The sequence below is a fragment of the Bos grunniens genome, chromosome 14, assembly GCF_055505025.1.
Source record: "Bos grunniens cultivar Pamir isolate PY7600 chromosome 14, Bosgru_T2T1.0, whole genome shotgun sequence".
Lineage (NCBI taxonomy): Eukaryota > Metazoa > Chordata > Mammalia > Artiodactyla > Bovidae > Bos > Bos grunniens.
Window position 1 is genome coordinate 63,095,360 of NC_141178.1, and position 19,619 is coordinate 63,114,978.

Sequence of the window (19,619 nt, forward strand, 5' to 3'; positions counted from 1 at the left end):
TGGAAGTGATGGAATTCCAGTTGAACTATTTCAAATCCTAAAAGATGATGCTGTGAAAGTGCTGTACTCAATATGCCAGCAAATTTGAAAAACTCACCAGTGGCCACAGGACTGGAAAAGGTCAGTTTTCATTCCAATCCCTAAGAAAGTGAAGTCATTCAGTCATGTCTGACTCTTTGCAATCCCATAAACTGTAGCCTACCAGGCTCCTCTGTCCATGGGATTTTCCAGGCAATAGTACTGAAGTGGATTGCCATTTCCTTCTCCAGGGGATCTTTCCAACCCAGGGCTCCAACCCTGGTCTCCCGCTTTGCCAAAGAATGCTCAAACTACTGCACAATTACCTGAGGATCAGGTTCTAATTTATCACACATCTTGGCTGCTGACTGCCATTCTCCTTGGATACATGGGAGGCCAGCAGGTGCCGTCTTCTCACTCTCTCTCCACATCGCTGTGGGTTGATGATGTCTCCTAGAAGAGGCTTGTGCACATGTCTGGCATTTTAGCTTTTGTGACTGCCACCCAGAGGACATACCTTGATTGCCTATGTCTGATGGCCAGCAGGACTGGCGTTTGCGGATTGAGCAGGACAGTAGCAAATAAAGAAGCAGTTCTTATCTGGCTATCCCCAAAGGGCTCAACACAGAGGGAGTGCACGGAATTGCCCAGCTCCCTGTATTTCCCTGCAGAAGTTTACTTGTGTTCTTTAAAAGGTGTTGACTGAGATTCTGCCTTTGGGACACTGATGGGTCTTGGCACACTCTCAACTTCCAGGACACTGAGAACAAAGAAGACATCTTGGATGTTCACAAAAGTTTGCGGGAACCAAGAACTCAGGCCTGGCTGAACAATAAGGTTGTTCTCCTAAACACATAGAGTCAAACAAAATGAAAAAATAAGAGAAATACATTAAAAAAAAGAAAACAATAGAAAACTCTGGAAACAGACAGAGGCATAAATGATTTGCCTGAAAAGAGTTCAAAAATAATAGTCCTAAGGATGCTCACTGAGGTCAAGAGAATAATGCAATAGCAAAGTGAAAATTTTAAGAGATAGAAGATATAAGAAAGTACCAAATAGAAGCCACAAAGCTGAAGAATGCAATAATTTCATTGAAAAACTGAGTGGAGGGTTTCAACGGCAGTGTAGATCCAGTGGAAGAATGAATCTGTGAACTCAAAAACAGGGCAGGAGAGTTCATCCAAACAGAGAACCAGAAAGAGAGAGGAATGAAAAAGATTGAAGATATCTTCAGGGACTTGAGATACCATTAAGTGGGCCAGTATTTCATTGTAGGGGTCTCAGAAGGAGAAGAGAGAAGCAGGCAGAAAGTTCATTCAAAGAAATAATGCCTGAAACTTACCTATGATGGGTAAAGAAACAAACATCTAGATCCAGGAAGTCTAGAAAATTCTTAGTAAGTTGAATCCAAACAGACCCATGTCAAAACATATAATGAAATTATCAAAAGTTAAGGTAAATCATTGTAAAAACAGCAAGGGAACATCAGTGTCTTATGTACCAGGAAACCAAAGTAAAACTATGAGTAGATTTTTAGCACAGCATTGGCAAACAAGAAGTGTGTGGCATGATATATCTAGTGTACTGAAGGGGAAAAAATGCCAACGTAGAATACTGTACCCAGCAAAATTGTCCTTCAGAGTTGAACAAGAGATGAAGCAAAAAAATTGAAGAAGTACATCTATTACACTAATCTAGCCTTACAGTAGGAGAAGGCAATGGCAACCCACTCCAGTACTGGGAAATCTGATGGACGGAGCAGCCTGGTAGGCTACAGTCCATAGGGTCACGAAGAGTCAGACACAACTGAGCAACTTCACTTTCACTTTTCACTTTCATGAACTGGAGAAGGAAATGGCAACCCACTCCAGTGTTCTCGCCTGGAGAATCCCAGGGATGGGAGCCTCGTGGGCCGCCGTCTATGGGGTCTCAGAGAGTCGGACGCGACTGACGTGACTTAGCAGCAGCAGCAGCCTTACAGTAAGTGCTAAGGGAGTTCCTCAAACTGAAAAGAGGGATGTTAAAAGTAATGGGAAACATGTCAGAATAAATCTCACTGGTAAATGTAAATATATCGTTATATTCACAATATTCTAATTCTGTTATAGTGGTGAGTAAATCACCTCTAAATATAGTATGAAAAAAAATTAAAGACAAAAATATTTAAAATTACTGTAACTACAGTGCTTTGTTTGGAGAAGGTGATGGCACCCCACTCTAGTACTCTTGCCTGGAAAATCCCATGGACGGAGAAGCCTGGAAGGCTGCAGTTCATGGGGTTGCTGAGGGTCGGACACGACTGAGCGACTTCACTTTCACTTTTCACTTTCATGCATTGGAGAAGGAAATGGCAACCCACTCCAGTATTCTTGCCTGGAGAATTCCAGGGACAGGGGAGCCTGATGGGCTGCCGTCTATGGGGTCACACAGAGTTGGACGAGACTGAAGCGACTTAGCAGCAGTAGCAGCAGCACAGTGCTTTGTTAATGGATACATAAGATAAAAGCATGTAAATTGTACCATCAAAAACATAAAATGTCAGAGTGGGATAAAGTAAATGTATAGAATTCTGGTAAGCATTTGAACCTAAGTTGTTATCAGCTTCAAGTAGACTGCTTTAAATACCAGACATATTATATAGCCTCATGGTAACCACAGAGTGAAAAACCTATAATAGATAACAAAGTTAAAGAGAAAGGAATCAAAACATACCATAGAGAAAAATCAACAAATTGAAATGAAAGGGACAAAGAGAAGACAAAAGGAACAAAGGGTTACAGAAAACCAGAAAGCAATGAACAAAATGGTGACAATAAATCCGTATTTATCAGTAATTACTTTTGGTGTAAATGGACTAAATTCTCTAATCAAAAGACAAAGAGTAGCTGAATGGATTTTTTAAAGAAAAGTCCAACCAAATGCCGCTTGTAAGAAACTTCACCTTTAAGTAGAGAGAAAGAGACTGAATGTGAAGGGATGGAAAAAAATATTCCATGAAAATGGAAACCTAAAGAAAGAGGGGTAGCTCTACTTGTACCATACTGTATAGGCTTTGAACCCAGAACTATAACAAGAGGCAAGGGAAATCATTTCATAATGATGAAGTCAGCAGTGCACGAACAACCTAACTGCACTTCAAAGAATCATATTAAGAAGAACAACTAGGCCCAAAGTTAGTAGAAGAAATAGTAAAAATCAGTAGGGAAATATATGATATAGATTGAAAAGACAATTGAAAAGATTTGTAGAAATGATTAATGTTTTGAAAAGCTAAACAAAATAGACACACACTTACCTAGATACAAGAAAAAAGGAGAAAAGTCTCGAAACTGAAACTAAAAAGGGAGTCATTATAAGTAATACCATATAAATAGAAAAAATTATGATAGGTACTATAAACAATTATATACCAACAAATTGGACAACCTAGAAGAAATGGATAAATCCTAGAAACATTGACCTACCAAGACTGAATCAAGATAAAATTAAGAATTTGAATGGAGGAACTACTAGTGAGATTGAAAGAAAGTGAGTTGCTCGGTCCTATCTGACTCTTTTCAACCCCACCGTCCTTAGCCCACCAGGCTCCTCTGTCCATGGAATTTCCCAGGCAATACTGGAGTGGGTTGCTCTTCCCTTCTCCAGGGGATCTTCCCTCCCTGGGGATGAAGTCTGGGTCTCCTGCACTGCAGTCAGATTCTTTACCATCAGTAATCAAAAACCTCACAACAAAGAAAAATCCAGGAACAGATGGCTTCACTATTTAATTCTGTCTCATAGTCAATAAAGAATTAATGCCAATGTTTTTCAAACTCTTTCCAAGGACAGAAAAGGAGGGAACAACTGCAAACTCATTTTACATGGCCCTGATATGGAAATCAGACAAGGACACCTGAAGAAAAGAAAATTATAGATCAATATCCCTAATGAACATGGACACAGAAATCCTTAATAAAAGTATTGGCAAATCAGGTTCAACAATATATTAAAAGGATTATGTACCATGATCAATTGGGATTGATTCTAGAGATTCAAGGATTGTTCACCCTTCACAAATCAGTCAACATGATATATCACATTAATAAGATAGACAAAAAAATCATATCATTTCAATAGACGCAGAAAATGTTTTTATAGATATCAACATCCGTTTATGAAAAAAACTTCCAACAAACTGGGTGTTAAGGAACGTACCTTAACGTTGTAAAAACCACAAAGTGCAAACCCACAGCAGACATCATACTTGACAGCGAAAAGGTCAAAGCTTTTCCTCTAATATCAAGAACAACAAGGATGTTCATTCATTCTTGTCACTTTTATTTAACACAGTACTAAAAGTCCTAGCCCCAGTAATTAGGCAAGAAAGAGAAATAAAAGACATCTAAATATCAGAAGAGTTAGAGCTTGTCTTATTTACAGATGGCATGATACTATACAGGAAAACCCAAAGACTCACTAAAAAAACTGTGAGAAGTAGTAAATAAATTCAGTAAAGGATACAAAATCAATATAGGCCTACTTCTTTTTTTGTGTGCTTTGCTTCATTGTATTTTGCAAGTATTGTGTGTTTTTGTTTTACAGATTGAAAGTTTGTGGCAACCCTGTGTTTTTCTGCCATTTTTAGTAGCATTTTAAAATTAAGATATATACATTTTTAAGACATAATGCTGTTGTACATTTAATAGAGTACTGTGTAGTGTAAACTTAATTTTTACATGTATAAGGAAACCAAAAAGTTTCTTGTGATCTGCTTTATTATGATAATAAATTCACTGTGTTGTTCTGGAACCAAGTCCCTAGTATCTCTGTGTACAAAAATCCGTTGCATTTCTCTATGCTAACCACAAACCTATCCAAAATAAAAATTAAGAAAGAAATCCTATTTTACAGTTCCATCAAAAAGAATAAAATACTTGGGAATAAATTTAACCAAGGAGGTTAAAAAAAAAAACAAAAAAAAAAAACACTTAAAATTATGACATTGGTGAATGAAATTGAGGAAGACAGAAATAAATGGAAAGTTATTCTGTTCTCATGGATTGAAAGAATTAATATGGTTAAAATGTCCATACTACCCAGAGCTATCTACAGATCCAGTGCAACCCCTATCAAAATTCCAATCCTAAACTTTATGTGGATCCACAAAGACCCCAAATAGCTAAAGCAATCTTGAGAAAGATGAGCAAAGTTAGAGGCATCACACTTCCAGATTTCAGACCGTATTACAAAGTGGTAGTGGAGCATGATAGAGTCCAGGAGTAAACCTGTGCACATATGGTGAGTTAACTCATAACTGTGGAGCCACAATATACTATGGATAGAGGGTAGTCTTTTCAGTAATGTTGGGAAAATTCGACAGCCACATACAAAAGAATGAAACTGAACCCCTGTCTTACACCACTCATTAAAGCAACTCAGGTGTTAGACTTCAGTGGAAGACCTGAAAACGTAGAATTCCAAATGAAAACATAGGTGGTAATCTCCTTCACCCTGGTCCTGGTGATGGATTTTGGGGATTTGACACCAAAACAAAATCTAAAAAAGCAAAAATAAGCAAGTGGAATTTTTCAAAATAGAAAGCTTCTGCAGAATAAAGGAAACCAGAAGCAAATGAAAAAGGCAACCTACAGAATGGAAAAAAATACTTGTAAATTATTTCTGATAAAGGTTAATATCCAAAACACATCATTAACTCATGCAACTCAATAGCAAAAATATCAAACCATCAGCTTTTAAAAATGAGCAGAAGAATTGAATAGACATTTTCCAAAGAAGACATTCAAATGACCGAAGATGTGAGAAAAGGTGTTCAACATCAGTCGTCATCAGGGAAATGCAAGTCCAAGTTCACTGAGATGCCACCTAACACCTGTCAGAATGACTGTCATTAAAAAGACAAGCAATGACAAGTGCTGGCCAGGATGCAGAGAAACGGGAACACTCGTGGGCTGTTGGTGCGAGTGTAAATGGTGCAGCCACTAAGGAAAACAGTATGGAGGTTCTGAGGAAACTGAGTAGATTCTTCCATACTGTCCAGCAGTCCCACTTCTGGGAATGCATTCATGTGAAAAGAGTGCAAACTTATAGTCATAAAGTGAGTAAGTTATGAGGATCTGATGTAAACATGGTGACCGTTATTCAGAACACTACATTGTACAACTGAAATTTGTCAAGAGTGGAATTTAAATGTTTACATCAAAAAAGATAAACTATAAACATGTGATCTATCAGCTGAGTAAATGGGGGAGGATCCTTTCACAGGTATACATATATCAAGTCACCACTGTATATACCGTATGTACTTTACAAATTCATTTGTCAAATATGTCTCAATAAAACTGAAAAAGAAAAAAATTATTTTGCATATATTATAGCAGAGCCTTATTGAATCTTTTTTTTTTTTTAAATATACAAGAGATTTTTTACTGGAATTGTGATTGTTGACTAGAGATCATGGTGTTTCCATTCCTGAGTTCTGGTCTACCTGCTCAGAATTCCCTGCAGGAATTCTTGGAACAGAGGAATCCTGTGACCAAAGCCTGGGAGGGAATGTAGGTTCTCTCTTAGGCTTCAGATGCTCCCACATGTGACAGAGGACAGTTTTGCATTCATTCATTTTTACTCCTGATTTTTACCTTTCAATCCTAAGTTCACTTGTAAGATAATGCTTTCAGACTGTATGTTCTTTTTTTTTTCCTTCTCCCTTAAAGTCATAAGTTTGCAAACAAACATTTGGTAAATAATTAGGTCGTTGTGCAGAGAACACGGTCTTCTGCTTTTCTATGTATTCTTAGTATCTTTAAGTAGCAGGTATTCCTGAAGAGGCAGTAGGTGTGTCACTGAGTCTTGAGCTTGTGATCTCTGGAGCCAGACCGCCTGGTGTTCACCAGCTGCGCCCCTCAGCAGATGTCTCACCTTGCACAGTGTTGCACTCTCAGTGCTTCTGTTTGTCCTGTGTCATGTGAGGATGCCAGTAGTGCCTGCTTAGTCACTTCATGTGAACAGAATGATCTGAAGAAAGGCTTACGTATATATAAAGTAGAGATGCTTTGGCATATATATGATTGTGAGAATTTTAAAAAATTTCCTGTAATATATACTGCTCTCTCACACACATATTCAGAAATAATAAGTGCCTGTAGAAAAAAACCCTACCTAATAGGAAAATGAAGTAATTTGTAGTGATAATATATATAATGTTTATTAAAATGAGGTCTTTTAGTCATTGTGGAAAGAGTGTAGGGTGCAAGTAAAAATCTAACAGAGTCAGTAATGGCAGTGACAAGCATTTCTTGAAGATTGACTAAATGCCAGACACAGCATCCTTTCTGTTTCCTCATCTGGCTGGTTATACAATATTGGAGAATTTTCCTGATCTCTCTTTAAGCTCTGACTTTTTTCATGTATGAGGTGGGTATTGATATCTGTTGTTTCTACATCAAAGGAATATTATTAGAATAAAATGAAATAATGAGAAATGATCAGTGAACATAATTTTATGAGATAATAAATAATTGATGACTTACATAGTCAAATGGTGATTAACAGCTGATCATGGTTTCTCTTGTGGTCAGAGATATGTTAGGAATTGCTGACTCTTCTGAATGTAGGTAGTTCATGGAAAAACCCAAATGAGCTTTATAATTTATCTGTATGTCTATTTATTCATTGATAGATCGGGTCTCTTGTGAAGTGCCTGTATATCCTTTATTATTAGTCATCTTCCTGCCATTCATGGAAGTTTTTTCCTTTGTATAATGTTGGCTGTATTTACAGTTAATACTCACTTATCTCTAGGTCAAGTAATGAGCTCATACCCAGATCCTCTTATGTGAGTGTTCTGCCTGTCAACTGGGTGCAGGTTTTATTCTTGATTACAACTCTGAACCCATTTTACACTTATCTTTTTGCCCATCTGTGGATTAGACTATAAGGTCCACCGTGGTGTGGCTTGTTGCCTTCTTCACATCCTTGGCACCTGTGCTTGGCTCGGCATAGCAGGAAACACATAATCGGTATATATGTATGGAGTAAGTTAACTAAGAAAGAGTAGTCAGAAAGTCAGACTCATCTCAGAGGAGCTCACATTTCTAAGAATCAGAAAACTGATCATCCAAGAAGTCTTAAAAAAGGAGATCACTAACGTAGAAGGATTTGACCTGTAGGAAGAGAATGTAATGCCAAATGAGTTAAAACTTGCATGCCCTGATTGGAGGGTATAAAGTATAAATGTTCCAACTGTTCTGAAGCTTTTCTTTTCACTAAACTTAATACATTATAATTTGTTGAACAGAGGCGGGCTAGCAGAAAGACTAAATGGACTGCAGAATCGAGAGAGATCCACCATTTCTTTGTGGAGACATCAGGGTCTTTCTTACCAAAAGACACTTTCAGGTAAGGCTTGCACTGGTATATGTGAGTAAAGAATATGCCAGGTAAAAGTATTTTTACATTAAAATATATACATTACTATTTTTACCCCTTTTTCTCTAGGTGCCAAAGATCTGAGTTGGAGGGTTCTATATTATATCTGTTTCTGCTTTATCTGTTTCAGTAGCTTTCTGATTGTTGTGACTGTGACCCATAGTAAGCAGTACATCTTACTGCATCTCATAATACACACACCTGAAATAGACATTCAGTAAACACTAACCTAACATTTACACATAATAACTCATACACAGACACACACCCGAAACATTCACACATATCATTCACACACACACACACACCTGAAACAGATGTTCAATAAACACTAACTTCAATAGTATCCCAAGTCCTTGTCTCACTAAATTGATGTAGAACCCTTCTAATGAGGTGTAGTATGCAGCTTAAAAGTTGCTACTTCAACTTCTCATTAAAGTGAATTAACCAGATGGTCAAGCATAGAGCTGAGAAAGTACGTTCTGGAGGTTGGACAAGAAAAATACCAAGTAAAACAAGTATGACTGGGTGCTGAGACTGAAGGGAACAGATGAGCTTTTGTTTGGCTCATCAACACCAGATAGCTTATTTGGAATCTTCCTTTTGTTTTCTTTTCTTTCATTTGAGAATAGAGGGTACTTACTGATATGATGAGTGAAAGAGAAAAGCAAAATAAAAAAACAGGCAAAAATTGTCTGTTAATTGAAAACATGAATAAGACCAACTCCAATAGATTGTTCTTTTAGAAGTCTTTGTATTTAAGAATTTGGATTTTGTTTTTCTCTTTGATGAATTTCTTATTTTTCAGACCTATGAATCCTCTCCTTGATATTTGTAAGAAGTTGTGTCTTTTTCTTTACTTTTGGTACACCTCACTGTAGGTGTATATTAGGAAGAACGTCTCACTGTTTGGTGTTTTGTTTCCTTTGTGGGCTGGCAGAAGACTTTTTTTCCTTTCAATATAAAAAAGTATTTTCTCACTTCTGTATGTTTATAGCAACTGGTAAATAAGAGAAAAACTTGTAAATATTAAATAGAGGTAATTCCCTTTCTCCCCAATCCCAGGAACTGCCATGTAGTGAACAGCTGAAATTCAGGGATGGACTCATGGGGTATCTCTGTGACGAAACCCTCTGAGCCTAGAGCCTATTATACAGAGTGAAGTAAGTCGGAGAAAAACAAATATTTTTTATGAACACACATGTGTGGAATCTAGAAAAATGGTACTGATGAACCTATTTGCAGGGAAGAACTGGATACGCAGAGAACGTACTTGTGGACATATTGTGGGGAAGGAAAGGGAAGTATGAATTGAGAAAGTAGCATTGACATATATACACTTGGTGAAGGCAATGGCACCCCACTCCAGTACTCATGCCCGGAAAATCCCATGGACGGAGGAGCCTGGAAGGCTGAAGTCCATGGGGTCGCTGAGGGTCGGACACGACTGAGTGACTTCACTTTCACGCATTGGAGAAGGAAATGGCAACCCACTCCAGTATTCTTGCCTGGAGAATCCCAGGGACAGGGGAGCCTGGTGGCTGACGTCTATGGGGTCGCACAGAGTCGGACACGACTGAAGCGACTTAGCAGCATATACACTAGCACGTGTAAAACAGAGAGCTAGTGGGAAGCTGCTGAATAACACAGGAAGCCCAGCCTGGTGCTCTGTGATGACCTAGAAGGGTGGGATAGGGGGAGAGAGGGAGAGGCTCAAGAGGGAGAGGAGATATATACATATATAATTATGGCTTATTTGCGTTGTTGTACGGCAGAAACTATCACAACATTCTAAAGCAATTATCCTCCAATTAAAAAATATTTTTAAAACTGAGGTTGATTTTCCCAGTGAGGCAGTTGTTACAACGCTGAGTAACAAGATGCTCCTTGTCCTTGAGCATCATTAGCTGTGAGCACTCAGAAGTTTCATCTCCAGGGGCAGAGTGGGTCCCCTGGGCACTGCTCCTGGAGCCTTCCTCTCCCTTTGCTGTGCCCCTGAGGCACAGGAAGCGTCCAGAGTAGTGGCTCCTGTGGAGTGGGTCTCCCTCGGCCCTGCTGGAGCAAGAAGCCAGAAATCTGGCCCCTGCCTCTTTCTCACTGCTTCCCAGGGACCCCTCTAAGACTCAGGAGGCCCCTGAAACAGGGTCGTGTTCAAGACTCCCCACTTGAGTGGTCAGGACAGGAAGAAGAAATGACAGGGCCAGCATTTTCTACACAGTGACGGTGGTGTGAGCCCGAAGAACCAGGGATTTTGTGTAGATGTGTGTTGTCTCCTGTGTTGTGCTGTGTTTAGTCGCTCAGTAGGGTCCGACTCCTGACCCCATAGACTTCAGTCTGCCAGGCTCCTCTGTCCTTGAGGCTTCTCCAGGCAAGAATACTGGAATAGGTTGCCATGTCCTTCTTAATTTCTTCATTGCAGTATTTTCTCATAAATAAAAAGTGTCTTGGTGTTAGTAAATGGTTGATTATTTCTGCCAAACCTAGTTAGTTGGTAAACTAAGCTCCTTCAATTACTTGAAAAAAATACTTGATAGAAAATACATATGACTTGGTCTAAGTATTCTAATATTGAGAGCTTAAAGCTAGGAAAGAGAGGCATGTGGTTGGCTGTTTATTTAATTTGTCTGATTTTTGGCAGTATTGTGCCTGTTAAATTTTAGTTTCTGTGAAGACGTGGGGTTTTTGACATAATATGACAAGTTCAAAAACAATACATGTTTGTTCAGATTTATGGAATGAGAATGACATGGCCTGAAACAGGTTGCAGTTTCCTAGTTCCAAGTCTTAAACTCATTTAAAATGTTTTCTTCAACTCCTTGGTCTATCTTAGTTATTTACCCTTTGCTTCAAGTGAAGGGACCCTGCCTGTGACCTGCTCAGTGTGGGTCAGCTCCAGGATGCTGAGGAGGTCTAGCTGCAGTTCTTTTTCCTAACTTCCGCTTTCCTCTGGGGTCAAGGGAGCTGCCTCTGGAGTATTTCTAGCTTCCCTCTGACCAATAAAACCAGAAAGCCGATTAGTGTCTAAGCTTTATTTTTTCCACTTTTTATATCCAAACCCACATTTAGGTACAGCAGTGGTATTTAATATTGCTCTTTGTAGTCATGGGCAAGAGGAACTCACATTAATTCTCTTTGAGTTATTTAAGTCAGGAAACAAACTATGATACCAGTTTACCCGCTGTTAGAACTGTGACTTCATGTCCCAAATGACTGTAATTTCCAGTGATCATTTTAAGTGTAAGTTAGTAGAAAAGAGTTCATATGATCAAGTTATTTCATAATTATGTTAAAGTATTGATGGGACCTGAGAGAGAGAGGAAAGGATACTGACACCAAACCCAACTCTCTAGCTACTGTGTGTCAGCCCTTAGCTGTTTCTGCTTCATCTATTTTTCATCTCTTGTGAGTTTTTCTATCTAAAAACCCATGTAATGAGATTTGGTGGCACAGCAGAATTAAATGATGCTTTCAGATTCCCTGCAAGTTTATTTAATCTGTGCTTTCTCCATTTCTTTTTACACGAAAAGAAAAACAGTAATTCTACAGATTCTTTTCTCATAGATCTGAGGTTTAAAAGAATCTTTATTTCTGTTTTCTTTTGTAAATTATCCAAAAACAAGACTGCAAAGTTAGCCCATTCTAAATGAATTATATAGTGCGTAATACACATTTGCTGTTGAATTCCACACATGGCTCAATGAATAAAAATTCATTCATAGAGTTAAATTGGGACCTCATTAATGACAAAAATTATCTGTATGTTCAAAATGCTAGTTTTGACCTTTAGAAAAGCGTTGATCTTGGCAAGGCAGCACTCCCTTTGGCTTGCTCAGGCAATTGTCGTTTTACCCTCCAGCCTAGTTCAGTATCGTGTCGGCCTTCGTCCTGATGTGAAATCTTGAGTGTGTCATCGTAACCTTTTCACCAGTCTATCTTTCCAAACTCTGTGAGCTCATTTTTACTTTCAGGGAGGTTGTAATTTCCACTTGGGACCTTGGTGCCTGAAGGAGCCTGCTTGAAAGTAGGAGTCCAGGCTTGACTGCCTTTGTCTCCCCGGAAGATGGTGAGGAAGGGGAGTGAGCCAGCCGACTTGGCGGCTCATAAGTGTTGTTGCAGGATGGTGGTCTTAGAGTGTGCGGCTGCTTATCACACAATGCTCCTAAGCTTTCCGAACACATTCTGTTACAAAATAGGAAACTTTTCAACACGCGTGCAGAATAAGTAAGTTCTTGGATTAGTAAAATGCCTTACAAAGTTTGGAAACTGCCTTTGTACTGTGACAGCGATTTACGAGGGTAGCAACTTGAGCACACCCGCTTCCATCCCCTGTGACGCTGCTCCATCTCCACCAGTATGCGGAAGTGGTCATTCCTCGGCGCTGTGTTCATGCAGCCTCACACAGCTGGTCGCCCTTCCTTCAGGGACACGCTCCCTCCTGGTCTGCCTCCTCCTGTGTACACTTTCCTCCTGTGTGACTCCTCCTCTGTGTGCAGCTTCAGCAGGTGTTTGTCAGGCTTCTGCCTTGACCTCTTCTGTTCTGTGTCCCCTTCCTGGATAATCTAGGATCTCCATTCCAACCCCCCCCCCCCCACTCCCAGGACTGCTGGGCAGTCTGGAAACTGCCCTGGCCCAGCACCAGCACCACCGGCACCTCAGTGCCTGCAGACCCAGCGGACCAGTGTGCCTGCCACCTGCTACCCCGGCCCATACACCAAGTGATTTCCATGGGCTCTCTTTTTTTTTCCCCATGGTCTGTCTTGCACATGTTTTCAAGCCATGAAGTCCCTCAGTGCTGGTGATTCTTCCTCACAACTCTCTCAGGTCAGACCTCTTCAGCGATCCCATCTGCCACGAGCTCAGGCCCCTGTCCCCTTGTGCCTGGATTGCTGCGTCACTCCCGCCTGGTCTCCCTGTCCCTGCCTGTCTTCATTTTCAGCTTGTTGGGGTCATTATCCTAAGAGGCAAATCTGCTGTCACTTATCTGCTTTAAAACATGTCCATTGACTGCCTCTTGTGTTGGAGTAAGTGTCCATCACCGTCGGAGCCTGTGGTGTGAGCTTTCTTGGTCTGGGTCTTGGCCCACCCAACTAGTTATTTCTCACATACATACCACCCTGAGCCTCTCACAGCTGCCCTGCACCTGCCGTGTCTTTCATGATAGCCACTTGACCACCAGGCCCAGTACACTTTTCTCTGTTGGTAGTTACATTGCTGGCGTCCTGTTGTTCGGTAGGTATACCAAGTAAAGGTAAATCCTAGCTCTGCAAAGTGCCACGAGGATGTGCAGGGCTGACCCCAACCCTGAGCTGTGCCCGAGGACTCAGTAGGTGTTTATGAAGTAAATAAATGATGTCGGTGGTTTAAATTAAAAATTTTTCCATGACACCAGAGTGCAGAAATGGTCCTAGCTCTGCTGAAGGAGCTGAAGGCCCTTGCAGGTCACTTGATCTGTGCCTCTTTCTTTCCTGAGAAAATTTGTCTTAGCCAAACCTTTGGTGATTTCTTCTTGAGATCCTGTGTTGCCATTGTCCACTGTTCTGGCATGAAGGCATCCTCCGAGTGCTCCCCCTCAGGCTCTCTGGTGATTGTATTCCCTGGTCTCTCCATGCATGCCCTTGGAGAGACGATAAACTTTTCTATATCATCTCATTTTAATCCTTCAGCTGATTGCTCTCCTTTGCCCTCTCCTCCCTCTTAGGGTCAATTACAGTGTCCTTGGAAAGGGAATGGCACCCAAGACCGAAATACCTGCTCTTCTTTAGCAGTTGTGAATTCACTGTAATTCCTGCTGGAACGTACACTGCTCTGTCTAAGTATTGATACTGCCTGTGTGTGTGCTCAGTCATGTCCAACTCTTTTGTGACCCTATGAACTGTTGTCCATCAGGCTCTTGTCTATGGACTTTGCCAGGCAGGAATACTGGAGTGGGTTGCCATTTCCTTCTCTAGGGGATCTTCCCGACCCAGGGTTAGGGTTATGGATTGCCAGGCAGATTCTTTACCACTACACCACCTGGGAAGCTTGCCTATTTTGACCCAATTTAAAGTGGCTTAACTAAAAAAAAATAAAAAAATAAAATGATAAAGTGGCTTAACTGATGGATTAGAAGTTCTTCACTAGAATATCCTTTATGAATAGTTCTCAGAGACTGGGAGGGGATTAGGGTTGCTATTGGAGTGAGTATCAAGAGTAACAGGGCCTTAGGGACACCCTGGATCTGTCCATATGTCAATACATGTGTCTTTAGTTCTTTTGGCTGCAGGGTTTTCAGCATGTTGGACTGCCAGTGAGTGTGCACTTTGCACAGATGCACACGCACTCTAGCCTCCCTCAGGATGGCTTAGAGAAGGTGGATATGAGCCCTGATTTCTAAAGGACTCTGCTAGTTAATAACTATCCAGAAGTAGTAATTGGCTGTTTTGTAGTTGGGTTCCTAAAATTTTTCTCAAGACATTTGTTTGCTTTATAGCTGATGTTAAATATATAAAAAATAGAGATATTTAACAGCCCTATGACTTTTTAAAAGTTGTTTTCAGTGTGATTTTTAAAATTTTTTATTTTGAGGAAATTGCTTTACAGTGTTGGGATGGTTTCTGCTGTATAATAGTGCAAATCAGTCATGATTGTACACCTATCCCTTCCTTCCTGCGCCTGCCTCCCCGTCCCTCATCCGGCCCTCTAGGTCGTTGCGGAGCCGCCGGCTGAGCTCCCTGCGTCATGCAGCAGCCTCTCACCGGCTGTCTGCTTTTCACAGGGCAGCGTGTATGTGTCAGTGCTGCCCCCTCAATCCGTCCCACTCTCTCCTTCCCCCACTGTGTCCACAAGTCTGTTCTATACATCTGCGTCTCCATTCCTTCCCTGCAAATAGGTTCATCAGTACTGTTTTTCTAGATTCCATCTATATGCTAACACATATATACATATAAGCAATATTTGTTTTTCTCTTTCTGACTTCACTCCGTTTCACAGGCTCTAGCTTCATCCCCCTCACTACAACTGACTCAAATTCATACTTTTTTATGGCTGAGTAATATTCCATAGTATATATGTACCATATCTTCTTTATCCATTCACCTGTCAGTGGACATCTAGGTTGCTTCCGTGTCCTGGCTGTTGTAACTAGTGCTGCAGTAAACACTGGGATACATATGTCTTTTTGAACTGTGGTTTTCTCAGGATATATGACCAGTAGTGGGATTGCTGGGTCATATGGTAGTTTTATTCCTAGTTTTTTTTTTTTTTAAGGAATCTCCATACTGCTATCCATAGTGTCTGTATAAATTTACATTTCCACCAACAGTGAAGGAGGGTCCCCTTTTTCCACACCCTCTCCAGTATTTATTGCTTGTGGATTTTTTGATGATAGCCATTCTGACTGCTATGAGGTGATACCTCTTTGCGGTTTTGATTTTCATTTCTCTAATAATGAATAATATTGAGTATCTTTTGAGCATCTTTTCATGAATTTATTGGCCATTTGTATGTCTTTTTTGGAGAAATGTCTAGTTAGGTCTTCTGCCCATTTTTTGATTGGGCTGTTTGTTTTTCTGATATTGAGCTGTATGAGCTGCTTATATATTTTGGAGATTAATCTTTTGTCAGTTGTTTCATTTGCAATTATTTTCTCCCATTCTGAGAGCTGTCTTTTCATCTTGTTTATAGTTTCCTTTGCTGTGCAAAAGCTTTTAAATTTCATTAGGTCCCATTTGTTTATTTTTGTTTTTATTTCCACTACTCTAGGAGGTGGGCAATATGATTTTTGAACACCATTTTAAAACACTGTTAGAACACTGTTTAGAACACTGTTTTCTGAGCCAAAAATACTACCTACAATACTATGAAGGAAAGTTTTTAAACAAGGAAGTTTTTCAATAAAGAAGACCTTGCTTTGGGTGCACTCAGAGTGGAAGGGTCAGTTTGCACATCAGGTGGTCCCACACACAGCTCACCTTGGGAAATCTAACCCGTACTAGGCCCTGTGTCAGCTTGGGCAGCCATAACTTAGTACCGCAGACTGGGTGACTTGGCTAGCAGATGTTGTTGCTCAGAGCTCTTTAGGTGAAGTTCTGAAGTCAGGGTGCTGGCAAGATCTAGTTCTAGCGAGGCTCTCTTCCTGGCGTTTAGGCAGTTGCCATCTGGCTGCGTGCTTATGCAGAGAGAGAGAGATCTGGTTCTTTAGTTTCTCTTCTTATTTTAAGGGCACTTGGGCCATCTGATGCGAAGAGCCGACTCATTGGGAAAGGCCCTGATGCTGGGAATGGTTGAAGGCAAAAGGATAAGGGGATGACAGAGGGTGAGATGGTTGGGTGGCATTACCAACTCAAAGGGCATGACTTTGAGCAGGCTCCGGAAGATAGTGAAGGACAGGGAAGCTGGTGTGCTGCTGTCCATGGGGTTGCAAAGAGTCAGACACGACTTAGAAACTGAACAGCAACAAAGGACACTAATCCTTTAGAATTGGTGCCCCAATCCTTATGACCTCATTTAAGTTAGACCCTTCCTTAGAGGCCCTGTCTCTAACTATATCCACACTGGGAGGCGAGGGGGCTTCAGTGTATGAATTTTGAGGGACCAAAGCATTCAGTCTCAAATATTCTACCCTAGCCTTCAACAGTTCATGTCCTTCTCACATTCAAAATGCATTCATTCTATCCCAACAGCCCCCAAACCCTTAAGCCTTTCCAGCATTGGCTCTATAGTCCAGAGTTTCGTCTAGATGTCTGAATCAGATGTAGGTGAGACTTGAGGTTCGATTCCAGCCTGAGACAGAATTCCTCAATAGCTGTGAGACCATAGTCATGTGCTTCTGGATACAGTGTGGTCAGGTATAGGACAGACATTGTCTTTCCACAGGAAGAAACAGGAAGGAAGAATGCAGTGATAAGTCCCAAGCAAGCCCAGAAACTACCAAGGGTCATTCTATTAATTTTAAAGGTCAAGGAAAATCCTCTTTGGTTCAGTGTTCTGCCACCCAGGCCCCCTGGAGGACGGTGTCACCCCCACGGCTCTGTTGGGCCTCTCACCGAAGGCTCTCTGTAGAGACACCACCCCTGGGGCAGAGAAGGGCATCTTCTCCCCACAAACCCAAGATGCAGCCCTGCCCTTGGAAGCACAGAAGGGAATACCAGCCCTGCCCGGCCTTGTGGTGAGAGTGGCAGCCCTTAGGATCTCTGGGTGGCCTTTAGGGTCATCATTCCCTTTTTTGAAGGGTGACACATATTTGCAGGCTAGCTTTTCTGTCCTGTGAAGAAGCCTCACAGCCTTCCTTCATTTCCCGTGGTCTTTGTCTCCTCTGATGCAGACTGGTAGTGTCTGTGCTCACAGAATCTCTTTACTGAGTGATCGTTTAGCTACATCGTTGGGATCCTTGTCCCAGTATGCTTTTTCATTATGGACAGGCTGAGAATTTTACAGATCTTCAAGTTTTGCTTCTTTCTGCCTTCTGCTGTGTGCTCACAGGCGAGGAGGGAGAGCCTCGCTGTGTCTCTTCTTATAAGGGTTCTGACCCTATTCTTGAAGGCTCTGTCTTGGCATAATCACCTCCCAAAGCTGCACCTCCAGGCACCATCACGTTAGGGACCTCAATATAAAGATTTTGTGGGGACAGAAACATTCGGTCCATAGCAGTCCCCTGTCCTCCGCTGTCCATGACTTGTTCCTTACGTCTGCTTGATACCTCACCAGAATCTCCTTTAACATCTGTATTCCTAATATGTACCTCATACTTCTCCAGTCTCTGCCCACTGTCCAGTTACAAAGCTGCACCCACATTTTCAGATACTTGCTATAGCAGAAGCCCACTTCATGGTACCAAAATCTGTCTTACTCGGCTTTGGCTGCTGTACAAAATGCCGCAGACCACAGGACTTAAACAGCAGACGTTTATTTTCTCACTGTTCTAGAGGCTGGAAGTTCAGGATTGAGGTGCCACCGTGGTCAGTTTCTAGAGAGAGCTGTCTTCATGGCTTGGAGACGGCGGCCATCTGGGCATGTGCTCACAGGGCCTTTCCTCTCTGCTCGGCAAAGAGATACAGGAAGCTGTGGCTCTGTTCGCCCAAGGACCCTCACTAATCCTGTCACATCAGCCCCTCCCATGACCTCTGTCAACCTTAATTACTGTCTTGGAGGTCTGTCTCCAAATATAGCCACAGCGTGGAGTTAGGGCTTGCATATGTGGATTTAGGGGGACACAGGCATGCACTCCAGAGTACTCCCTCTTCTCTGGTTTTGTATGAACTTTGCTGAGGGGTCTGTTGCTTTCCTGGAATTTCTGTATGCTTTTTCCTTACTTGAATTTCTTAAAAAATGAGACCTTCCATTGCTCATTTACCCTCTCCAGAACAGTGCAGGCTACCGCAGAGAACAGACCCTCTGACACAGCTGGTGGCCGCTCTGTGTCTCTGTGATCCCAGGGGCTGACGTGCTCTCTCCATTGTTCACATTGCTAGGGACTGTGATGGGCATCACAGCCTCTCAGGCCATGTTGTCTTGTCTGGTTCTTTTTTTTTTTTTTTTTTCTTTTTAAGACTTGGGTTTCAGATTTCTGTTTCATGCTTAGAATTATTGTGGCTTTTGGAAGAGAATATTTTAAACTGGGTGAAAAGGCCAAAACAAAAAAAAAAATGTAGAATCAAGAAGTGAAAGCATAATTGTTTACAGTTCAGTAAGCAGTTGTGGTTAAGAAATGTGTCTGTTCATCATTGCCAGATGACTTAAAATTTTAAGGGGGAGCATAAGTTTTACAAAGAATAATTGTGCTTTTACAGGATTAAGATGTAAATTTCCTCAGAATTCAGTTTTTAGGTATTATAATCTAGAACTCCTAGTTAGAGCTTTATGAATTTTATTGTGAAATTATCTGTGAAATGAATCTGATGGCAGCTTACAACATTTACTCAGAAACTAAAATTTTGAGTACCAAGCATTAGTAATAATATAATAATGCACTTGGGCATACCAGACCACCTTACCTGTCTCCTGAGAAACCTGTATGCAGGTAAAGAAGCAACAGTTAGAACTGGACATGGAACAAGAGACTGGTTCAAAATTGGGAAAGCAGTATGTCAAGGTTGTTTATTGTGACCCTGCAGAGTAACGTTTCTTAACTTAAATGCAGAGTACATCATGAAAAATGTGGGGCTGGATGAATCACAGGTTGAAATCAAGATTGCCTG

General features: G+C 41.1%; 1 protein-coding gene across 7 annotated transcripts in view; it reads left to right on the forward strand.

The window, feature by feature from the left end:
• SPIDR (scaffold protein involved in DNA repair) overlaps positions 1-19,619 on the forward strand; it is a 283,594-nt gene that overhangs the window by 101,567 nt on the left and 162,408 nt on the right. For 6 of the 7 annotated variants that reach the window (XR_015140875.1, XM_086337017.1, XM_086337023.1 and 3 more), the window contains one exon: positions 8,315-8,415. The exons of the other annotated variant lie outside the window; for it this stretch is intronic. Coding sequence is in view for 4 of the 6 variants with exons in the window: in XM_086337017.1 (XP_086193143.1) it covers positions 8,315-8,415 (101 nt within the window). In the remaining 2 variants the exon portion in view is untranslated. The remainder of the gene's footprint in view (positions 1-8,314; positions 8,416-19,619) is intronic. 7 annotated transcript variants of the gene reach the window in all.